This window comes from Brassica napus, chromosome C3 (genome assembly GCF_020379485.1).
Source record: "Brassica napus cultivar Da-Ae chromosome C3, Da-Ae, whole genome shotgun sequence".
Taxonomy (NCBI): Eukaryota; Viridiplantae; Streptophyta; class Magnoliopsida; order Brassicales; family Brassicaceae; genus Brassica; species Brassica napus.
Genome location: NC_063446.1, coordinates 24,479,238 through 24,503,484, shown reverse-complemented (window position 1 = coordinate 24,503,484; position 24,247 = coordinate 24,479,238). Strand labels below are relative to the sequence as shown.

At 39.1% G+C, this 24,247-nt stretch overlaps 2 protein-coding genes, 1 non-coding gene and 2 pseudogenes across 4 annotated transcripts; 2 read left to right on the top strand and 3 right to left on the bottom strand.

The window, feature by feature from the left end:
- Window positions 1–3,730: 3,730 nt before the first annotated feature.
- LOC106385658 lies at window positions 3,731–6,358 on the bottom strand (annotated as a pseudogene).
- A 1,752-nt stretch (window positions 6,359–8,110) lies between these two features.
- TRNAS-UGA lies at window positions 8,111–8,192 on the top strand. Its single transcript has one exon. It is a non-coding gene; the product is annotated as a tRNA-Ser (tRNA).
- Window positions 8,193–9,233: 1,041 nt separating this feature from the next.
- Window positions 9,234–14,858, top strand: LOC106388915 (protein transport protein Sec24-like At3g07100). Of its 2 annotated transcripts, XM_013829089.3 has the most exons (14): window positions 9,234–9,440; window positions 9,523–10,808; window positions 10,948–11,086; window positions 11,534–11,724; window positions 11,929–12,036; window positions 12,123–12,326; window positions 12,448–12,679; window positions 12,826–12,975; window positions 13,075–13,231; window positions 13,336–13,463; window positions 13,541–13,863; window positions 13,952–14,140; window positions 14,237–14,482; window positions 14,576–14,858. In XM_013829089.3, the coding sequence occupies exons 2-13, from the start codon at window positions 9,816–9,818 to the stop codon at window positions 14,468–14,470; spliced, it is 3,048 nt and encodes a 1,015-aa protein (XP_013684543.2). In that variant the 5' UTR covers window positions 9,234–9,440; window positions 9,523–9,815; the 3' UTR covers window positions 14,471–14,482; window positions 14,576–14,858. The 2 variants fall into 2 exon arrangements, with proteins under 2 accessions (XP_013684543.2, XP_022555159.2); XM_022699438.2 differs by having other exon boundaries at window positions 14,237–14,858.
- A 28-nt stretch (window positions 14,859–14,886) lies between these two features.
- On the bottom strand, window positions 14,887–16,664 carry LOC106388917 (thiamine-repressible mitochondrial transport protein THI74-like). The gene is made up of 3 exons (XM_013829091.3): window positions 15,925–16,664; window positions 15,423–15,843; window positions 14,887–15,344 (listed from the first exon to the last, which is right to left on the bottom strand). The coding sequence occupies exons 1-3, from the start codon at window positions 16,456–16,458 to the stop codon at window positions 15,040–15,042; spliced, it is 1,260 nt and encodes a 419-aa protein (XP_013684545.1). The 5' UTR covers window positions 16,459–16,664; the 3' UTR covers window positions 14,887–15,039.
- A 2,575-nt stretch (window positions 16,665–19,239) lies between these two features.
- On the bottom strand, window positions 19,240–22,162 carry LOC106388916 (annotated as a pseudogene).
- Between the last annotated feature and the right edge of the window lie 2,085 nt (window positions 22,163–24,247).

Here is a 24,247-nt window from a genome sequence, read left to right as displayed (position 1 = left end):
TTATAGAGATTATTAATTTATCGAGTATTAGTTTATAGAGGTACTACTGTAGATGATGTTTTATGGAGTTTTTGATGTTTCAAAATAGATGATGTTTTCATATATCAATGCACTTTTTCACTTTATCAAAAACTGTGTAACCAATGGTATTTTGTAGTTTGTTTTGCGATTGGTTGAATAATTTTTAATTTATATTTTAATGATATTTTTAAGATAAAAAAAAATTCTTAATAGTTGTGCAGAAGCCTAAAACTTCATGTATTTTGAAACAGATGGAGTACTTCAGTTTATAGCGCACTTATGTTTTTATATTCTCCACCTAAAGAATAGAATAGAGTTGATTACACATAATGACATTTTTTGTCTTCCTTTACATTGAGAGTCACTTCCTACGTGTAAGGCACTTTCTGGTGGGGCCTAGGCGTGTTTTTGACAAATTTGTCGTTGTGGAAAATGACGAGTTGTGGACGACGAATCGTGAACGACGAATCGTTGATGACAAGTTGTGACGAATTGTGGATAAAGTAACTTGTGGACATATGAATCAAAGAAATGCAAAGAATACATATGATGGTTTACTTCTACTATTACAAATTTGAAATCTTAAAGAAATTTGACATGCACGCAAAATATGTAGATGAATAGGAAAATTAAAAAATGAAAAAATGTGGGTTATTGAAAATGTGGACAAAGAAATGCGGGTCATTGAAAACATGGACCCAAAAATGTGGATGCTATAAATATGGATTCGAGTTCATGTGGACACTATTTTTCTATAATGTGAAAATTCTGTGGATGATTTTCATCTACTAATCACCAATGTTCTTCAACTTAAAATATGATAATTATGTATAAGAGATGTGAGATCACATCGTCTTGATGAGTTTGAACAGAGAACGACGAAGCTTGAAATCCCAAGCTCGACACAGTGAAGAAGAAGAACTGCGGCAGATTGGAGTTGTGAGCACGAGTTTCAGAGGACCGCCGTCGTCACCACCACAATCGAGTTCTGGTTCTAACTCTCTAACGGTTTCATCTTTCGATCTGATGTACACCGAGCTGCTGGAGACTTCCCCGATGACCACATCCAATCAAACACAACTAGCTCTTGATCCCCGATAAGACAGTTGTGATCGAGCTCCAATGGATAAGACAACTCTGACTGGGTGCTAGTTGCGTTTGATTGGATGTGGTCACGGGGAAAGTCTCCATCATATCGGTGTACAGCGATTCGAAATATGAGATCTTTAGTGAGTTAGAACCGAAACTCGATCGTGGTGGTGATGTTGATGGTGGGTGACAGTGGGAAGTAACGGTGGAAACATGGTTTTGTGGGTTTCTCCTTTCTGAAGACTGTAGCGAAGAATAAGCTTTTAAACTTATCAACCGACTATCTATGTTCATGTACACATCTAATCTATAATTCTATTATCCACGTTTTGGTGTCTACATTCACATTTAATTTTGTTTACACATTAATATATAAAAGATAGAAAATTTTATATATAATTTATTATTATAATTATTTTTATTTAATATATTTTAGAATTTGAGATACAAGTAAATGAAAACATAAGGTGTGATAAGAAAAACAATAAAGTGAAATAAAAAGAGGAGAGAGATTTGTGTGATGGGAAGAAAATGAAATGTTCTATTTTTTTTAGTTTAGGGTTATAAGAATCTTTTCAATAAGTGAAAGTGTGTCTCAAGTGGTAAGTGTTTTGTAGTGTAATTAATACGTGAGAAAGTACAAAAATCTCAATATAATATTAGAATAGTCATAGCTGTGACAAATTTTTAATTATCTCGATTGCTGTCTACGTACTTGCATCATGCAGGAGCTACACCATTGGCTGGCTTGCATCATTTAACGCGCAGGATACATATTTTTTTCTTGGTAAAACGCAGAATACATATTGTTGGTCATAATGACATTATTGATATAAACTTTCTATAGATTTGGAATATCTTCAGAGTAATAAAAAACAACATTATTGATATTGCGATAGAGAAAATGGAAAATGATTAATTGATACTAAATCACATTTTTAGAACGTTTACACATGATGCTAAACGTGTTCCCATCTCACAAATTTGCAAATTAGCAGTTTAGCACACATTAAGTGAAGATGCATTGGATGGTGTGTTGGAGAGGCAAAGCACATGCTCCACATTGTCCACAACTTAGCTTCTCACTTGCGTCAGGGTGTAACAAGTATCTTGTTATTAATGATGTCATAGTTTTTTTTTAAGGGATTTGTGCAGACAAAACCTCAATGCGGTTTTCATTTTTGCAAATTAATCTGCGAACTCAAAAATTCACAGATCAACCCCCAAATGCCAGTCAAACCGCAATATAACCCTCGGCCGTATATATGTGTATTTGACTGTGTATAATTTTAACGTTTTTCAATACTACGTCGTTTTGGTACTAATTTTTAATGAAAAAAACACAGGGTTCGAACATTGAACCTTGAACACTATGTGAATGCTATATAATCATCTCGGCCAACATATATATTTGTTTACTTAACAAACGCAATTATATACATTTCTAAATTCATTCCGAAATGACCTTATTTCTTCTTCTTCCCTAATCCATATGCTCTCATTGCATCAGGTGCCGCATCCTCCCGCATCAATCCCTTCTACAAAAAAGAGAGAACTAAAGACACCAACTTAAAGCCAGCAAGCCCCTCAGACAATAGAGAGAATCATACATTATATTTCTCACTGAGAAACAAGTAATCCAAGTACAAAAGAAACAAAACCCAGGACACGAGTTCTAAAGCATCTCATACTCTCTCTCTCTCTCTCTCTCAAGTCCCAAACAACCATCACACTCATCTGTTCAAACTCTGTAAGACAGTAAGGATTACCTTTCTTCTTCCTCTACGCGGTGCTATTTGTACTATCTCTAACGACTCTTTGTGGTTCCTGGAGAAATTCAAAAAGGAAAAGCTGTTAGCTTTCAGTCTCTGCCTGGTTCTAAAATCAAAGCAAACAAATGCAAACCAAAAGTGATTACTTTTCAAAACATAATATTCAGACAAAAACCTTGGAAAACAAACCGCACAAGGAAAAAGAAACAAGGTCATTTCGGAATGAATTTAGAAATCTATATAATTGCGTTTGTTAAGTAAAGAAATATATATGTTGGCCAAGAAGGTTATATAGCATGCACATAGTTTTTAAGGTACAAGGTTCAAACCCTGTGTTCATCAAAAAAAAATTCATTAAAAAATTAGTGCCAAAACGATGTAGTATTGAAAAATGTTAAAATTATACAAAGTCAAATATACATATGTACGGCCGAGGGTTATACTGCGGTTTGACTAGCAATTGAAGGGTTGACCCGTGAGTTTTTGAGTTCGCGGATTAATTTGCAAAAAAAAAACTACATTGAGAGTTTTTTTTGCAGAAAACCCTTTTTTAAAAAACGAAAATCATTTATATATCATCATCAACTATGTTGGAAATTAGACTATTTTCGAATATACATCTATCTTCTAAAATTAAAAAAATTAAAATATATATTTAAAATTAAAAATGTTATCTGCGCCTTTAAAATATATATATATATATATATATATATATAAATGTTATTTTATAGATAATAACAACTCTTGTATTTGAAAAAAAAAGATAATAACAACTCTTATTTTAGAGTAAAATTATACCTAGATAGAAAAATGTCTCTGCTAAAACCTTTATGGTACCAGAGGACTCTTCCTCTTTCCCTTTTCTCTCCTTTTGTTTTTGCTTCCCGTGCTAACCCTAGGTCGATATACTCGATGTTCTGGTTCGTCAAAGGTGTCTCCGGAGACTTTCATGGTCAAAGGCGTCATCTGAAGGCGAGTATGGAGGAGCGGTGAGATTTGGGGAGACTGAAGCGGGGGAAGTCGGCTTTTAGGGCTGCGGGGAGCCGCCAAGTTCAATTTTACTTTTTAGATCTCCGGCGCTCCGCTCACGGCGATGGCGCGTGACCCAGTGGGGAACCTCCTCCACCATGGATCTATTGTCCTGAGCGGCGGTGAGACAAACGGAGGAGTGGTGTGACGGTTGGTGGAAGATGGTTCTGGTCCTCGGTTTTCGTGGACGGTGCGTCGCAGGGGTTAACCTCAACGGAGGAGTCTACTGGGGAGGTGAGCTTTGCAACGGGTATGCGGTGGTGCTCCACTTCTCAGCGTCGGCGATGGTGTCTAGGTCTGGTCCGACGGCGGAGTCTCACGCCATTGGAAACTAGGTTTTGTTGTTCCGGTTGCAACGCTGTCGTCAAGGTCCGCTTTTCCAGTCCGGGTCTCTCCCGGTTTTCCGGCTAAGGATCGTACTTGGATTCCGGCGGTGACAGAGCTACACCAGATTTGCGCCGTGAGGTGAAGAAACATTGGGCCGGGTCTCTCAAGTAAAATCTTTAGAGCACCCTCAACGCGGGATGCAAGGAGGGTTTTTGGGGGAAAAGGTGGTGTGGGGCCCACCAAAAAGGGAGAGACGGTTGTCTCCTATCGTGAAATAAGCGACGTATTTTGCACTGTTTCGTAGGCTCCACTGACACGTGACTGCCTGCGATTGGTTCATTTTTAAATTTTTTTAGACAAAAAAAAAATAGGAAATCCAAGTTGGGTATTTGCGTTGAGGGTGCTCTTAGGAGCTCAATGTCATGGGCTGTATAATGTAATCTAGTCTCAGCTTTTGGTTTTCTCGGGTCTAAAGTAGTCATCTCGTTTGGTCTAATTAAGAGGTTTAAGAGGCTGTTTTTCTTGAGTTTTAAGGAAAGTATGTACTCAGTGGGTGGAATTGCATTGAGTTTCATGTCCGGTAGCGTAGGATCCAAATGTGTGATTCTAGGTGATACTAGATTACCCAGTTCGTAAGTGTGGTTGATACACTAGTGTGGTGAAGATCCTGTAATCTCAAGTTAGCTAATGAAAAGTTGAAGTTTAAGTATAAAAAAAAAAAAAAAAAAAAGTTCAATTACAGTCTCATTCAATAAAACTGTGAATCTTTTTGATGTAAGAAAAAATTAAAGTTCAAACTTTCTAAAAGATCTCGAGGAATTCGAGGACGAAGGTAGTGCAAACAGGGCAATGACCTTTCTGAGCCATAAGCTCTTTAGAACAGAGCTTACAAAACGTATGACCACACGGCGTAAAGGTCGCGCCTTTGATCTTCACCTGACAAACGCAGCAACTGACCTCTCCTTCTCCTCCTCCATCTTCTTCTTCCTCCTCCTCGTCTTCCTCTTCTTCGTACTCATCTTCTCCATCATCCATGGCGTATCTTGCTCCCGTCAACCCCATTTGCCTATCCGTCTCCTCCAGCAAATCCATCAGCGACATCGTCTGCTTCGGCGCAGAAGCTTCCTCCTCCTCCGCTACTCCCGAATCATCTTCCTCCTCCTCCTCCTCATCGTCGCTTGCAGCCTCCGCTTCCGCCGCTTCCTGCGCCGCGACAGCTTCTCTCGCCGACATCTGCCTCTCGTCGACGAACTTCACCACCGGATGACGCCGTATCTTATCGTCGTCTCCGTCTCCGTGATCTCTAACGGAATCGTGCCGTGATAACTGCGGTTTAAACGGAGGTCCGTCTCCAGGGACGCTTACGTCAGCGAAATTACTCTCCGGGTTTTTACCCGACCCAACCCGCATCGAAGATCCGCGAGTGAACATCCCGCGTCCTGATGAGCCAGGTGGATCAGACATCGGGATGGCGTAGACTAGACCGTTGGACTGCGATCGGAACGCTGCTGCGATGTGTTTGGGATTGGGGATAAGGATATCCGAGGCGGGGATATGAAAAGACGAGGTCCAAGCGGAACCGGTTCGTTTGAGACGGAGTTTTTCGCGGAATATTTGCCACGTGGTTCGGTCTTGTGTCCTTCCTTTTCGTATTCGTCGCGTATGATATCGAATAGCGTTTGGCTTGTTGTTGTTGTGCGGTTTTGTACGAGTGATTGTTGCGGTAAAGGCGGTGGAGACGGTGCAGATGATGGTTGTATAAGGATCTCGCCGCCAAGAACAGCGTCTAGTGTTAGTCCGGCCAACGAGTTACTACGGCTTTTTAACGCCGACATTTAACTCCACGACCATTGTCCGAGGCCAATCTGTAACAACAAATAATAAAGTAATTAAAAATGAATTATTTATCCATGCAAAAATATTAAAGTGTGACTACCTCTTGCATCGAATTTTAGAGAGTGATGAACATCGTTTTTTGCTTAGACTGAAAATTCTATTTTTTGGTAATTTGTTTATTGTTTTCTTTTGGAATGTTTATTCACTTTTTATCATTCAAACTTAGAATTTTTTGTTCTTGTCTCGGATTTTTTTGTGGGTGTAAGAGCACGGTCAACGCAAGGTTCTTAATAAATATGTAGCTATTAAAGAAAAATTACCTTGTTCTAAAAAGCGGCCAAGTTGCCGAGTAATCGTCCGCAAAATCGTGAAGCGTTGGGTTACCGTAGCGAGTTTGGCCAGTTCGGATGCATTCCACGCTAACCCGCGTTTTGACCGTCCAGAACGTGGTTTAAGGTTACACGGCCGCGTAATGTTTTTTTCTTTTAACTACCGCCGCGTAATTTTGTTTCCGGAAACCTCAAAAATCTCTGAAGATGTTTCTATTTGTAGATCTGATGTAATTGTAGTGTACAAATCAAGAAAATCAAGTGAAAACAAAAAAGAATAAAGAAAGAACCATGGATGGCATAAGTTTAATCGCAGAACCAAAGAAAGAAGAAGAAGATGAAGACATACGTGTATCTTTTTATATTTATTAAAACAAAGTAAATAATAAAAAACTATAAAACACCACAATTCACGGGTTGAACCACATTTTAGTAGGTCCACAAGGTTTAAACAAAACAATTGACCTAAGTTTTAATAATATTTGGAATCCACAAATGAAGATATGTACTAGCGAGTACTATAACCATAAAAAAAATCTCCGATTACTTCCCGATTTATTTTCGATTTTTCGATAAATCGCTAGGCGCTGGTCATCCGCACGCGTTACGCCTAGCGAGTTTCCGAACAAGGAGAAAAAATAAAAACATGAAAAGTAGGAGAGAGAACAAGAAAAAATTCTTATTTAGGAGTAATAAGAGCATAATTAACCCGAAGTTCTTATGATAAGATTCTTAGCGGAAGTTAAGAAACTGTTTATTAACTTTTAACTAAAAAGTTAAGAACCGGTTCTTAAATAAGGGTTTTAAGAACCGGTTCTTAATTTTTTTAGTTAAAAATTAAGAAACAGATTTTTAACTTCCGTTAAGTACCCCACTCTAAGAACTCCAGATTAATCATGTTCTAAGAAACGCATCTTAATTTTGTCTTCCACTTGTCAAGATGTAACTAGCTCACACATTCAATTTACATTTAAATTTAATTAGTTAAATAAAATCAATTAAAATAACAATATTTTGTTATTTAGAACCCCTTTTTAGGACCCAACCGATAATGTTGCCCTAAGTGTTTTAAAATGAGAACAAGGATCAACGAGGAACGAGTCCTAAGGTGAAAAAATGATCTAAATTAAGGATGCTCCTATAGTCTTTTTTTTTTTGTTAAAAGAAGGTTATTTTTTTTTGTTTATTTGCTGATGATAAATGTGAATGATCAATCTACAAATAAGTTATCAAGTTATGTGTATTTTTAAATAATAATATTAACAATTTATTTAAACTAAATCTTTAGGCACATGCAGCCGGCACTGGATATAGGCACATGCAGCGGCACCGGATATAAGCACATAATTTTTTGAAAAGTTTTTCTTATGAGATCTCGAATCTTTCATCGTGAAATTTTAACTGATACAGTTTCTTGTACCGGAGTCTTGGACTCTTGGCCATGCTATATCGAAAAATGTCAAAAGAGTTTTATGAGTGAGCAAGAAAATATCCATGCCATATCACCAACACTTAATTTGACAATGTCTTAGCTATGGACTTTGATGTTAACCCAATTTCTCATTACATTATGCAACACTGACCAGCAGCTTTTTTGTAGGAAGCAGAATTTGAGTTGGGATAGTACAAGATGAATGAATAGTTACATATTGTTTTCATGAGAAAAAATAATAAAAGAAAGCTTATAGAGACTTGAAAAACAAAAATGTCAATATGTCCGAGTGGTTAAGGAGACAGACTTGAAATCTGTTGGGCTTCGCCCGCGCAGGTTCGAACCCTGCTGTTGACGAAATTTTTTGCAATATAAATGAAAACTGTAAATTACAGAACTACCCATTACCATTGATCTTTCTTTTTTGGCAATGAAGAAAGACAAGCCTCAATACTTGGACTACACAACCCAAAGACCAGTTAATCTTGGCCCAGTAAGGATTGTATAAAAACGTTACCACGTAATAGGAGTGTCAATATCAGGTAACTCGCTAAACTCAGCTTTCGTAGTGAACTTGATCAGCTCATTTATTATACGAGATTCAGTATGTAAACTCGAACTCAAATCATATAGATCATGAGTTAAATAATCTAATTCATGATCTAAATAAAAATAATAATTATAAAATAAAATAAATAGTGATAGAATAACTTCTATATTATTGTTCAAAATTTAAATATTAAAAAATCCAAAACATAAATATTAAATACTAAACAAAAACCAATACATGAAAAAAAAAAAAAACAACACCTAATATAAATTAAATTAAAACAAAACCAATGATCCAAATCCCTATTCTTCGTGAGAGTCTTGAAACAATTCATCTTCATGTCTTATATGTATGTTTTACATTTTAATTTTAGAAGATAAATATGATAAATATATAAATTATCTATTTTTTACATAAACAAGAAGTTATCCAAATATAATATATATATATATATAATATTATATATAATTGTAAGTATAAAAATGAACAAACTCATAAGCCAGCTCATGTTCATTAAAGATCGTTCATATAACTCGTGATCTAATTTGAGCTCGATCATTAAACTCATTTATTAAATGAACTTAAAATATAGAGATCGTGCTCATGAAAAAATGAGCTGAGCTGAGCAAGATCACGAGCTATAGCATTTTGACATCTCTACCACGTAAACATAATTCAAAATAGTTGCTGAATAAAATTTGATTAAATTTGTGTAAAAATCTCATTAGTTTTGGACTAAATTTTCATCAGCAAAACTATAGAGACTATTTTTAAAAGAAAAGAAAAGGTAGATTCAGGAAATATTATAAAGTATAAGGGGCAAGTGTGCAAGTAGAACAGTAGAAGAGATGACAATATGCAGTTATGTGAGTTCTGGAGCCCATACAAACAGAGCGATTAGTGACCCAGTTCTCGGCCCATATATCACATCGTCTCCTTCACCGCGCATGATTCATTCTCCAACTACGTGTCAAATCTTCTCAGGGTCACGATCTGAAGCCGATCGTTGCTGTAGAATCAGCTTCCTGCTTGCGCGAGCTTTCTCTTCACTCGAGGTAGTGTTCCCGCTCTAACCATATATCAAATTGATCTCAATTCAGAACTTACGTAGCTCATATTCAATGGTGACTGATCCAGATCTTCCCGAGCTTTAGAAGAAGTGAACGGAATAGCGAGTTTCTCTTGTACGTTTCTCGATCTAAATCGTAGTAGAAGATCGTCTTTGAGAAAATGCGAAAGGCTATTGCAGAAGTTGCCAGTTTTGAAATTTGAAGTTTAACTAGCGATTGTCAGAGGCGGATCTGTATAGCTTGTTACTGTGAACGGAAACTAGATGAGTATATAGGTAGAATCTAGGATTGTAATTGATCTGGTCGCTTGCTTCGAGTTTGCCTATAACAGATTCAGGTGTTAAGTTGTTGTAAGCAATAATGAATACGGAGAATCAAGGTTATCCGAATTTTCCAGCTAGGCCTCCTCCGTTCTCCTCCTCTCCATTCGCATCTGCTCCGCCGCCTCAATCCGGTGGACCAGAGAGTGTTGGATTTAGGCCACCTACTAGACCTTTCACACCTTCTGGTCCTCCTATGGCTCCACCAGTGGGTGTGATGAGGCCTTTCCAGCCTCCTTTGGTTTCTCAGATTCCAGGTCAAGGGATTAGACCTCCACCTCCACCGCCTTCGTTTCCTTCTACAGCTTATGGTCCTCCTGGTGGCGGCTCTTTTCAGCGGTTTCCAACTCCTCCTCCTCCTAGTGGTCCACCACCAACTCAAACGCTTGCAGGTCACTTCTCGCCTCCAATGCAACCAATGGGGCCTCCAATGCAACCAATGGGGCCTCCAATGCAACCAATGGGGCCTCCAATGCAACCAATGGGGCCTCCGCCACAAAGTATGACTTCTGGGGTACCTGGAGGATATGCTTCTCCCCCTGGGGCTGGTTTTCAACAGTCAATGCCTCCAGTTAATCCGTCGTATCCTGGTGTTGGTGGTCCACAGCCTTCTTTTCCTGGTTATCCCAGCAATCAGGTTACCCCAGTGCCATTCCAGTCTGCATCTCAAGGTCCTCCGTCATCATATCCTCCTCAGACGGGAGGGTTTTCTCAGCATCCAGGACAGCAGAACCTGCATCCAAGCTATGCACCTCCGACCAGCAACGTACAAGGCTTAACTGAAGATTTCAATTCCCTGTCCCTTACAAATATTCCGGGATCGCTTGAGCCAGGACTTGATCAAGCCTCGTTTCCAAGGCCATTGGATGGTGACGTGGACCCAAATACGTTTGCTGAAATGTACCCTATGAATTGCCATTCTAGATATCTACGTCTGACAACTAGTGCTATACCAAGTTCCCAGTCTCTGGCGTCGAGGTGGCATTTACCTCTAGGAGCTGTGGTTTGTCCTCTTGCTGAGGCTCCTGAAGGGGTTAGTATTCGTCAAACTTACAAGTTACAATCAAGTCTTTTACTTTCATGTTTTAATAATCTGGAATTCTTCACTTGCTACAAATGAGCCGCATATAACTTTTCCCTTGTTTTGAAAATTGTCGTTTTAATCTGGTTAGGAGGAAGTACCACTTATTGATTTTGGATCAAGTGGCATCATCCGCTGCAGAAGATGCCGTACCTATGTGAATCCTTATGTGAGCTTTACAGATTCTGGAAGAAAGTGGCGGTGTAATATTTGTTCTATGCTTAATGATGGTAATTTTTCCAAATCTTCAGGATTGGTTTGTTAACCAAAGTGCTATAGAACGTATTGTTGGTTGAATATGCCTTGTCTAATGCTCGTAAAAGTTTTTCTCTCTGATTTTTAGAAATAGTCAGTTTTTTTCCAGTTGTCTGTGTATAATCTATTTATGTTTAAATTGCGTTTTGTGGGATACTCTGATTTTTCCTTGATGAGGACGTGGCTATCATAAGGGATCTTGTAGAATTAGCGTATATGGAACTGGTGAAAGCTACCAGGAACTGTATTTGGCTTTGTGTATGTTTTTCCTTGTACGGTGGAATGTCATCTGTGTTCAGTCATTTAAATGTCCTCGTTTTTACTTTCCGTAAATTATTTGGTCGATGGCTCGTTGCTTAGTACATTTAGGCATATGTTTATATCATGAAGATTAATAGTTGTGGGTCAAATTTCTTGTTCAGTACCTGGTGAATACTTCTCACATTTGGATGCTACTGGCCGAAGAATGGACATGGATCAACGGCCTGAGCTGACAAAGGGCAGTGTTGAAATCATTGCTCCAACAGAATACATGGTTCGGCCTCCGATGCCACCCATCTACTTCTTCCTCATTGATGTTTCATTTTCGGCTGCTAAAAGTGGGATGCTTGAGGTAAGAATGCTGACTGTTAATGTTCCACCTTGTAATTTTTCTGTGCATTAAAATTTTTCTTCCCTAGTTAGTAAGAATCAATACATCCCTGATTTAATACACTACCTACCAATGGATCTAAACTGGAATAGACAAACTCTCCCTTTTAGAGGCAAGCTGTTCTCAAGTTTAGATCTTCTACTGACCCTTTTTCTCCTTTGGCAGGTTGCTGCTCAAACGATTAAGTCTTGTTTGGATAACCTGCCTGGTTATCCCAGAACTCAAATTGGATTTATTACTTATGACAGCACGTTACATTTTTACAACATGAAGGTAATAGAATTCTAAATACGCAGGAATTTTGGTTCTGAGATACTCGAGCCTTTTTTCATATATTATTTTGAACCTTGGAAATGCAGTCGTCTTTGAGCCAGCCGCAAATGATGGTGGTTTCAGATTTAGATGATATATTTGTACCGTTGCCGGATGATCTCCTGGTCAATCTATCTGAATCAAGAAATGTGGTGGAAGCCTTTTTAGACAGCCTGCCTCTGATGTTTCAAAATAATGTCAATGTGGAATCGGCTTTTGGTCCAGCTCTCAAAGCGGCGTACATGGTCATGGTTAGTTGCTATGCTTCCATGTCAAATGAAAATCACACAATTCATTTGATGTCAGTGCCAATATTGAACCGCATCTGGAATATCAGTTTGTAGTTGACTCTGTTTTCTCTCTCTATTTCAGAACCAACTTGGTGGCAAGTTGTTAATTTTCCAGAACTCGTTACCTTCTCTGGGTGTTGCGCGATTAAAGTTGCGCGGAGATGATCCTCGTGTCTATGGAACTGACAAAGAATATACTTTAAGGGTAGCGGAAGACAACTTCTATAAGCAAATGGCTGCCGATTGTACCAAGTTCCAGATAGGAATTAATGTTTATGCATTCAGTGATAAGTACACTGATATTGCCTCCTTAGGTACGTGAACATTACGGTTATCACTGATGTTTTGTTGTCAGGGGTTTGGACTCAATGGCTAATTAGTAGTGTCTTCTCCCCATATTGCTGTTACAAATGTGGATGCTTTATTAGTTTTATGTAGTAAAATGCATTGCTTTGTGTAGGGACTCTGGCTAAATACACTGGAGGACAGGTGTACTATTATCCAGGCTTCCAATCATCTATTCATGGAGATACGTTAAGACACGAACTGGCTAGAGACCTTACAAGGGAAACTGCTTGGGAATCCGTTATGCGAATAAGATGTGGAAAAGGTTAAACAGTTCTGATACAATCTTTATTTGTGCTATGTCACTCGATTTTGCTAAATTCGTTGATATGCTACATGTGATCTTACATATTTTGACATGCAGGAATTCGTTTCTCTTCCTACCATGGGAACTTCATGCTAAGGTCTACTGACCTGCTTGCTCTTCCTGCTGTTGACTGTGACAAAGCATATGCAATGCAGCTAACTCTGGAAGAGACATTGCTAACAACCCCGACGGTGTATTTCCAAGTCGCTCTACTGTATCCTTGAATAGTTGATACTTAAAACAAACTTGAGTTTGATGTTTTGGTTTTCATCTGGTACAACACATCATGTGGTTTTAGTAATTCTTAACAGAACTAAGATATACTGCTTCTTGCGGAGAGAGGCGTATAAGGGTACACACAGCTGTTGCACCAGTGGTTACAGATCTTGGAGAGATGTATAGACAAGCAGACACCGGTTCCATTGTCTCTGTATATACTAGATTAGGTAGGATACATTTGAATTTTCTCAGTAGGATCATGTGTTACTTTAGATACTATTTCATGGCCGTTCTAATTATGCAGCAATTGAGAAAACTTTGTCCGGAAAATTGGATGATGCAAGAAATGTTATACAACAAAAGATTGTTAAAGCTCTCAGAGAGTATCGGAATCTTCACTCGGTGCAGCATCGGTTGGGGTCTAGATTAATATACCCAGAGTCTCTGAAGTTCTTGCCATTGTACGGACTGGCAATATGTAAGTCCACTCCTCTTCAAGGTGGACCTGCCGATACTTCACTTGACGAGCGCTGTGCGGCAGGCCTCACCATGATGGCTCTGCCTGTCAAAAAGCTATTGAAGCTGTTATATCCCAATTTATTCCGTGTTGACGAGTGGCTCTTAAAGGTTTGTGCATCTCTATCGCAATGTACATTATCAAACATCTATTTCCAGAAAATTCTTAAAAATCTCTTATGACTTCACATGCTTGCAGCCATCAGCAGACCTTGATGACCTCAAGGACGTACTAAGGAGATTGCCTCTGGCTGCTCAGAGTTTGGATTCTAGAGGACTTTACATTTATGATGATGGTTTTCGGTTGGTTTTGTGGTTTGGCCGGATGCTTTCACCTGACATTGCTAAAAATCTTCTTGGAGCTGACTTTGCAGCAGAGCTCTCAAGGGTATGCTCTTCTTATCTACGGGCATATGCTGGATTCTTGTTTTTATAAGTTTCTGTAAATTCACAATATGTGTCTTTTATGTTTGGTGGGACATAGGTTACACTGCAAGAGCAAGAGAATGGGATGTCGAAGAAGCTAATGAGACTGATAAAGAAAGTGAGGGAGAGTGATCCATCATATCATCCCATGTGTTTCCTAGTGAGGCAAGGAGAACAACCCCGAGAAGGCTTCCTTCTCCTCCGACATCTCATTGAGGACCAGATGGGCGGTTCGACTAGTTATGTTGATTGGATTCTTCAAATTCACCGCCAAGTCCAACAAAATGCGTGATAGCTCACAATGGTAAGAAACCTTCAGTTCCATGTCATATCAATACATACCCTTGATTTTTTCTTCAAACCCTTTTGTCTTATATGGAACTTTTCTCAAGTGCAGGCTTTTATTTGCCTAACCAGAATGTGTTTTGTCCTAAAGATTAGACGTTTTTTTTTCTTCCTGTTGCCTCTTTTTCTTTCTTTCTATTTTTTTCTTGTGGTCTGTTAACAATCTATCTTAATCAGGGATATTAACAAGATGGCTTATGTTGATAGTATATTTTGTGATTTGATCTTGATTCCATCAAGGAGACTACATTTTAAACATAGTTGTACAAAGGATAGATGTACTATTATCGATGCTTCCATCTGGCTTAGTGTAATAAAACAGATGAACCTTTTTATTTTGGTATTGTATTGGAACCAAGTCCCTGATCTCAGACAATATTATTACTATTTTTCCTGCCACATTCGTATATCAATGTTCAACGATTTACAGACTAATCACAACAAAAAAGAAAAAAGTTATCAGAAAACAAGAGAGCAAAACGATATAAGCACCATGGATATTAGAGTATGAAACAATTAGGACGCTAAGGTCTCTGAAGAATCTAAAGGAGGAGGATCTGTGAACGAAGTCCCGGGTTCCAACTCAATACATGTCTCTTTGGATCTACAAAACATCTCTGCAGGAATATTGATGCCTGCAAAGCCAACCATTACAGCTGCAGCACCGATATAGTCGGTGAAGCTTGGTTTGTTCCCTGCTAAGGTGTCTACAATGGCTGCCAATGGAACCTGAATGGTTAGCCCAGCCGTTGCCACTGTGGTTGTTGTCAAAAGTACTGCCTTTGCCCATAGATAGTCACTGAGCACATTATCTAACAACCCTGAAAACGCAAACCACACATCATTCAAATCAGCATGCCAACATCAAAACCTAATATGAGGGATGTGGATAGCATTACCTTTGCCGACAACCAGACCCAACTGTTTCAAGGTGAGTGAGTTGAAGCGTTCTCGCTTTGTAAAGTTGAGTATCAGAGCAACAGGTAGGAAGATGAAGAAGTTGAAGAGACCTAGAAACCCAAGGAGCTGAGCCATACTGAAACGGCCGTTCTTTTCATCATCATCAGGAAGCTTTTTACGTATAAGAGTGATGTAAACAGCGTAAAACGCCGCTGAGAGCAGAGAAAGAACATCTCCAAGAAGAGGGTTTTTAGCTGTCGCAGTTGAGTTGGATTCTGAGTCACCCAAACTCACAATTATAGTCCCAGACATGCAAAGAAGAACGCTGAAGAGTTTCAACCACGTGAACTTCTCTCCCAAGAATATTAGCGATACAAGAAAAGTGAATAGGCTTGACGAGCTGCTTAAGATTGTATTTGACTGCAAACCCACAATATGAAAAAGTCTTAGGTAATTTAAGAAGAGAGTAGTAACAAGAATGATGTTTTCAATGTTCTTTACCGTAACGGTTGTGTACTTGAGAGAGAGATTGAAAGTGAGCTGTGCCAAGAACCAAAAGGGACAAATCACAAGGCTTACTTTAGCAACACGCATCCTTGTCCAACGTCCCTTCTCATCTAACCCTTTGTTTCCACCACTAACATTAACCTCAAGCTCTACACTTTCCACACCAGATTCAATCCCACTACCACCCTCCTCACTCGCAACAACAACCCCTGATCCTTCAGACACATCTGATGACACCACAACGCCTCCTCCAAGCAAAACATCCTTCTCTGACTCAACCAACTCCAGCAAATGAGACCTTTTGCTTCTCCAAAACAGTATACTCCCATACGCATCTTCTAGATACCGACCGATCTCGAAGAGAGGAAGGTAAACGACGAACAATGAGTTGCAGATGAAAGTGATCAAGAACGGGGAAACGCCGGCGTCCACCACAGATTGGACTACGAAGCTGGCAGCAATCCAAATCATGGCAACAGCGAGTATGTATGTTAGACCTATTACCCATCTCCATACCTTGCTTGACATTATCTCCTTGGATTCCAATTAGGAAAGAAACATGAAAAAAAAGGAACAAACTTTGAGCTCAATTGTACATTGTACAGCTTGAATCGAAGATCTCTTCTAGCGGAAAATTTTCCAGAGATGCAACGAGCGTTTAAGGAGACGAGAAGGGAGCCAATGCAAAGACAGATATTGAGATCGGCTACACTTTAGCGGATGCTTTGAGCTTGAATATGGCTTTCTTAACAGCCAAATAATGGCTTTCTTATAGGCCCAATATGAGCTTTCTTTTAGCCCAATAGTGTTAAAGACCTTTTAGAATTTATACCATTTTGAGAAGAAGTTATTTTTTAGCAACTTTTTTTGTCAACTATTTTTAGCAACCTACAACAATCCAAGTCATATTATTGATTTTTTTTTTTTTTTTTGAATTTTCCAACTTTTATTAGGAGTTGACTTTGATTGAAAAGGAACAAAAATCATCAAACTGACAATAATCATCTTATTTTTATATTAACTTTAAGATCAAAAAATTTATGTGTTTGAGATTGTGTTAGGTGTTAGTCAGACTGTCGATTTATCTTTAAAAGTTACTAACTATTTGGAAAATAAAAGCGGTAATTAAAGAGTTAATTTTGAAAGAACTAATATATTTGAATATGTTTATCTATGAACTATCACACCAATTCACCAATATATGGGATGCTATTTAACGGATTTTATGAACACCAAAGTAATACTTATGAATCGTTTTGACAAGAAAACAAGACGTTACCTATCAAGCAAGGAGAGATCAATGTGAAAATCTTGTACATTTTGCATTTTCTCATAACACATTGAAACAAAACATAACATAGCAACACAAAGAAGGAGGTAACAACAACTTCTATCACTATTCTCTGAAAATTCAAAACGAAATCCAAAACGAAAGAATAATCAAACCCAAATGTAAAATCAAGAAGACAAAATGTAAAATATTAAATAATCAATGCACTTGGGTTCTTGGAGTGTGCTACACTTGAGTTTAAGGAAGGTGTTGCACTTGGGTCTAATGATTGTGTTGCACTTGAGTTTAGTATCTTCACATCGATAGATATTGAGATCGGCGTCAAGCTTTTGAATCAATGGCGATTCAAAGCGGAATCAGAGAACCATCATGAACGAGAGAGACACTTTAAGGGATGTTAAGCTTGAATATGAGCTTTCTTTACAGCCCAATAATGTTAAGGCCTTTTGAAACTTGTATTTCGAGAAGTTATTTTTAGTTACTTACAAGGCTACAACTAGCTACAACAACCAAAGTCATATTGATTTTTTTTTTTGAATTCCAAGTTTTATTAGGATTTGAATTTGATGACAAAGGAATAACAATCATCAAACTGGCAATTAATCTTTATTCAATGAATTTTTATCATGGTTTATCTAGGTAATTCTCTCAAAAGACTCTAGAATAGATTATTTTTGAATATGTTTTGATAGAATTGCCTAGATAAATCATGATGAAAATTATTCATTGGCATATATTAATTCATTCAAAATATGGTAACATACAATGTTTTCTACTTTAGAGAAGATATAATATTATTTTTTTGTAAAACTTTCAAATGACAGTGTAGAAATCTGAGTGATGGTATAGGATGCTGACAAGACTTTCTACCAGGATTGATGACCACATGTTCTTCATGTATTTCAACTAGACTTTATGACTTTTTCCGCTCTGTAAAAAGCAAATCTCAACTTTTCCATTAATATCGAACAATCCTCATTTCAAGAAACACTGTCCAAAGACCGGAAGATGGAGAATAAGATTGGATCCAAAGGTCTTTGTGCTCAAGTTCAAGTACATCATTAAACACCTCTTGTTTGGCGTAATGATTGTGCATTAGAGAAACCTCCAATGCAAACTGATTTAGAATCAAACCCGTTTGGGAAAATACTATGGGGGATGTTGCACACAACTAGTCTCCAAAAACTTCTTTCATAATCAAGAGTAAAATGTGATGATTCCCCCACACTTCAGACCCAACCTTACTAGACAACCTAAGAATCTTGAACCTAGAACTACAGTGGTCAAAACTCTACACATTCTCTGTAATCGAGTCATCAAACTCTTATAATTGAATTTCTAATATGAATTGAATTGATTTTTATAAGATTAAGTATTTATGCACAATGTCTGTATTTTCCAAATGAAGACACTGTATGTTACCATATCAAAATCAATTGTTGAATATGTTTGTCTATGAATTATCGCACCAAATCACCATTAATATATGTGTTGCTATTGAACTGATCTTGATGACCTTGATGACCTCAAAGATGTACTAAAGAAATTGCCTCTGGCGGCTCAGAGTTTGGATTCTAGAGGACTTTACATTTATGATGATGATGATGATGGTTTTCAATTGGTTTTGTGATTTGGCCGGATGCTTTCACCTGACATTGCTAAAAATCTTCTTGGGGCTGACTTTGCAACAGAGCTCTCAAGGGTATGTTCTTTTATCTACATGCAATCAATCATAATATGCTGTTAAGTATCTGTAAAATCACCATACACGTGTCTTTCTTCTTGATGTGCATTAGAGAAACCTCCAATGCAAACTGATTTAGAATCAAACTCGTTTGGAAAAATACTATGGGGAATGTTGCAGACAACTGGTCTCCAAGAACTTCTTTCATAATCTAGAGTAAAATGTGATGATTCCCCCACACTTCAGACCGAACCTTACTAGACAACCTAAGAATCTTGAACCTAGAACTACAGTGGTCAAAACTCTACACATTCTCTGTAATCGAGTCATCAAACTCTTATACTTGAATTTCTAATATGAATTGAATTGATTTTTATAAGATTTAAGAATTTATGCACAATGTTTGTATTTTCCAAATGAATACATTGTATGTTACCATATCAAAATCAGTTGTTGAATATGTTTGTCTATGAACTATCGCACCAATTCACCATTAATACAGCAATTCACCATTAATATATGTGTTGCTATTGAACTGATCTTTATGACCTTCTGTGGACACCAAAGCTATAATAATGGATCATTTTGACAAGAAAACAAGACGTTAACTATAAACAAGGAGAGATCAATGTCCAAATCATAAAACCAAGAATAAGAATCCATGAAAATTTGCATTTCTCGAGCTATGAACACACAACTAGAATATAAACAATGAAACAAAACAGAACTTTACAACACAAAGAAGAAGGTAACACCATTAAATACATTTACAAAAAAAAAAACGTCTATCACTATTCTCTAATATGAAACAAAAATATCAAGGAGACAAAAAGATGTACATATAAAAATCAAGAAGCACTTGGGTTCCTAGAGTGTGATGCGCTTGGGTTTAAGGAAGGTGCTGCACTTGGGTTTAATGACTGGGCTGCACTTGGGTTCCGCGAATGAGCTCTCGAAGCAACTCCCCATTCCATTGCCTCTGCCACGGCTCTTTCCCGTTCCTCAGCCGCTGCAGAATCATCACCGGACGTTTCACCCGACGGCTGAGGAGGAGAAGGAACGTCGTCGTAGCGTGGAACAGAGATAGAGCCATCGGGAGCTGTTCCCAAGAAACCTAGAGCGGTCACGACGTCGCTTATGAGTGGCCGTACGGTTCCCTCTTCCTGTAAACACATCGCAGCCACAGCCACGGCCTGGTTAAGTGCTTTCTCTGGGAACACTCCTTCCAAACTTGGATCCGCTAACTCATGGAACCTGCCCGGTTCTTTGAACATTGGTTGTGCCTAAAACACACAAAACAATCTTGATTTGTTATGTTGAGATTAAGCAACTGAAGCAAAAAATGTTCATATAATCAGGTTCGGTCCTGAGCAAAGCACCAATGAAACATTCGTTTTGGCTTGCAAATTAAAAAAAAACGATTATACATGCTGTATAGTCTTAAACTGTAAAAAAAATTCATTAAGATTCATCTTAAAATGTTTTTAACCTCTAATAGTCTAAAGAGAGAAAATATAACTCACCCAAGTCACTAGATTATGTTCATCTTTGGCTCTTGTCGTATCGATAACTCTTCTACCAGTTATCAGTTCCAACAACACAACTCCGAAGCTATAAACATCAGATTTAATAGTTAACTGACCGGTTCTCTGATACTCTGGAGCACAGTACCCGTAAGTTCCCATAACTCTGGAGGACACATGCTGTTTGTCCCCGGTAGGACCTACCTTTGCTAGCCCAAAATCAGATAACTTGGCGTTGAAGTCACTGTCCAAAAGGATATTTGCTGCCTTGAGATCTCTGTAGATCACCGGAGGATTTGCCTTGTCATGCAAGTATTCAAGACCCATCGCTGCTCCTAGGGCAATTCTCATTCTTGTGTCCCAATCCAACGGTTCTTGGTCTGGTGTTAGCTCTGTAAGCATTTCAAATCAACAATCAAATATTGGAACTAATCCAATAAAACAGTTAAGATTGATTCTTAGTTTTGTAGTTTGTACCGAGGAGATGATCTTCGAGTGAGCCACGAGACATGTACTCATAGACAAGAAGTCTCTGATCTCCATCAGCACAATACCCAATGAGATTCACAAGATGCTTGTGATGCAAAAGACTTAACATCATCACTTCTACGATGAACTCTCTGTTCCCTTGCAGCCCGTTTCTATCTAGTTGCTTCACTGCCACAGCCTGAATCCAAAAACAACCATATAATCTTCTTGAGAAAAATTTGTTGTATATAGAAATGTTGAAACAGAGATCATGAAACTATTCCATAATCAAACTATTGATATCTTTTTTTTCCATCTGACCAACTAGTCAAACTAATCTTGAGAAAGATCTTGAAACTAGTTAGTAATAACCTTGTCACATTTTTCGAGTTTTCCCTTGTAAACCCTACCGAAGCCACCTTCACCGATCAGACATTCTTTTCTGAAGTTCTTGGTGGCAGTAGCTAGCTCCCTGAAGGTGAATGTTTGTGCATCAATGTTGTTGGTCACTTCTTTGTTTGCATCATTGTCCTTGTTCTGCTCATTTTCAGCCTTGTCTGGATTCTCTGCAATAACCAACATCAAGGCTTATAAAACCTAATACATAAATATCGAAAATGTCTCAAATATTATATAGAGTTTATGAGCTTACCAGGGTGTGTTTTGTTGTTGTCTCTACCGGTCAACTCACCATTTCTCCGGCGGCTGTTTTCTGAATCTCTGGGAGCTTTTTTCTTTTCATGGAAATGAAAACATGAAAAGCAATTCATCTCTTCTCTAAGAACTCCTTCTCTAGAAAACTTCGATCTCTCTTTTTTTTTTTTTTTCCTTCTTCTTTTTGTGATTAAGAATCAATAAATGTCTGCGTTGACAAGAAAAAAGAGAGGATATTTTCAGATAAAATAAACATTTATCTGGAAAATAAACGTGGGTATATTGAGATAAAGCAAAGCAAACCTTAGAAGAATCCTTCATACACCAACAACGGTTGCTTCTTTCCCAAAAAACCCTTAGTTTTTTTTTTTTTTAATCTTCACCTTAATATGTTTTCAACCTCAATATCTAACAAAACCCAGATCAAGAAAAACAAAAACAACGCCAAAACCGTCGAGAAAATTGGAAGGAGAAAACAGATTCTTCAGGTGTTAGTTTTCTGAATTTGTCTTAATATAGACAATTAAACTATTGTTTAATTAATGTAATTAATATGAAAATGGTGTCCATCTCATGTTTGTGTGCAGTATGCCTCACAGGCACATCCTCCTAGGCAGTTTCCAACTGCCTAATTTTTTCTCTTTTGGTCAACTCCCCACTGTTTTGTCCTATCCGGTTTCCTTTACCGTTCTGGTTTATTACATATTCTAGTAAAATTTTTGAATCTGAAACCGTCTGAAGCTCTTTCTCCGGGTTCAGCCCCCGACTTACCGTCGGCGGGTCAGCGACGCCATCGCCAAGCCTCCACCCGCTACTGATACTTCCAACAACTCTCTGAATCTTCCGACTCTTCAGGGTATGGCGGCTTTTCAGACCTTGCAATACGCTGATAGCTTGAGCTCGGGTGAATGAACCCCCTGTTTTGAGTTTCCCTTCTACATACTTACTCTGATATAGAGGACTACCTGTTTCAACTCTGATTTATAAACTTTTCAAGTTGTCGCTGCTTGTACAAGTTCCCCTGGTCCTGGCATAAACACTTTGGCCTCTCATCGTTGGATTGCCATAATCCTGGATAACACTTGAAGCGGTACTTTTTTTTTTACCAACTTTCGAAGCTCTGCGTGACTAACCGCAAACCGCTATTTCTCCAACAATGGCTCGTAGATACTCACGCTCAGAGAAGGAGAAATGGGCTGAAGCGCCATGTTCCCCACGTAAGCGTTCACCCATTAAGATCCCCGACAGTAACAATGAAGCTCTCATCGCCGAAAATAAGCTCACTCTCATCGGCCGAGTCACAAATCCTCGCTTCCAACGTCCTAGAGCTGTGGTAGACCGAATGCCACAAGTTTGGAACCTTGAGGGTAGAGTGGAAGGCAGGGATCTGGGGCCAGAACTTTTCCAGTTTAGATTCGAATCTGAAAGCGACCTCCTTTCAGTACTGGCGAAGGGCCCCTACCACTATAAAAAATGGATGCTCCTGTTACAGAGGTGGGAGCCAATCATCTCACCCAACTTTCCATCGGTGATCTCCTTTTGGATCCGAATTCACGGGATCCCTCTCCATCACTGGACGGACCAAGCAATCTACACTATTGGTAAGGCACTTGGTCACGCGTCGACCCGGGACGTTAAAGATGCTCGTATCAGAGTTGACATTAACGGACTTCGGCCATTGGAGATGAAATCGGAAATCCAACTTCCCTCAGGTGAGGTCATAGAAGTGGAATTCGAGTATATGAAGATGGAAAAACACTGCTTCACTTGTTTTTCGCTTTCCCATGAGGAGGAAGAGTGCCCGACAAGAAACCCCAATGACCCGCCTGCTAGAAATAGGAGGTTGCGTATAACACAACTCCTCGCTCTAGAACGCATTGAAGCAGAAAAGAGACAACATGATGATCGTCGAGGTTACAAGCCCCCGGAGCCTCGAAATAGGGAGGAAGCTACAGCTCGTAATCAAGTCTTCCATTTCTCTGCCTCCCGAGACTCGCGTGATACTAACCGCAGAAACACCAACGAGTACAACAAGAAAACGGCTACGTCAAGATCATCTGCGGGGGGGGGGGGGGGGGGGGGGGGGGGGGGGGTAGAGCTCATCACTACAAACCACAATCCCGTTTGGAGAGGAGACAGAGGACTGACTCTCTAGTATCTCAATCCTATTCCTCTCAGCGTTACAGGGCTATAGCTCTCCCCCAAGGGGAGCACCGTGCCAATTTCCCAAACCTCCCTACTGGTAGCTCTGGCAAAAGGCCCCTTAGATCCCCCGAGGAACACTACCAATCACCAGAACCAACTAGGGATATTACAACCCATGCAGCTCCAGTGGGAACAGTCTCGGGATCACTGCGATCACAGGAACGACGTTCAGCACTGGATCGACTCGCAGATCCTGATCTCAGGGACCATCTCCCCCGTCGTAGAATGCCTAGTGCAAGCTCCGGTAGGTTGCAAGATGTTGAAATTATGTATGATGGCGATGTGAACCGAGGTACTCCGCTCGGGGCAAGCCTGCTCAATGCCATCTCTCCTACAGTGGAAGACACTGAACATAACTCTGCGAGGGCCCCTGCGACGCAACGCCTTGGAGGCCTTGCTACTCTTGGCAGTCGCGAAAGAACTAAAACCGCCCTGGCAGCCATAGAACCGCCCCCTACTACCGTGGAGCCGACGGTAAGCAAAGCCATCGCT

Excerpts from the sequence above, each read along its gene's own strand:
- LOC106388917 (XM_013829091.3), bottom strand. The coding sequence starts at position 16,458 with ATGTCAAGCAAGGTATGGAGATGGGTAATAGGTCTAACATACATACTC. Across the intron at positions 15,844-15,924 it reads TCAAGTACACAACCGTTACG|TCAAATACAATCTTAAGCAG; the intron begins GTAAAGAACATT and ends GTGGGTTTGCAG. Across the intron at positions 15,345-15,422 it reads GGGTCTGGTTGTCGGCAAAG|GGTTGTTAGATAATGTGCTC; the intron begins GTAATGCTATCC and ends TTGCGTTTTCAG.
- LOC106388915 (XM_013829089.3), top strand. The coding sequence starts at position 9,816 with ATGAATACGGAGAATCAAGGTTATCCGAATTTTCCAGCTAGGCCTCCT. Across the intron at positions 12,680-12,825 it reads CACTGATATTGCCTCCTTAG|GGACTCTGGCTAAATACACT; the intron begins GTACGTGAACAT and ends TGCTTTGTGTAG. Across the intron at positions 13,464-13,540 it reads CTCTGTATATACTAGATTAG|CAATTGAGAAAACTTTGTCC; the intron begins GTAGGATACATT and ends CTAATTATGCAG.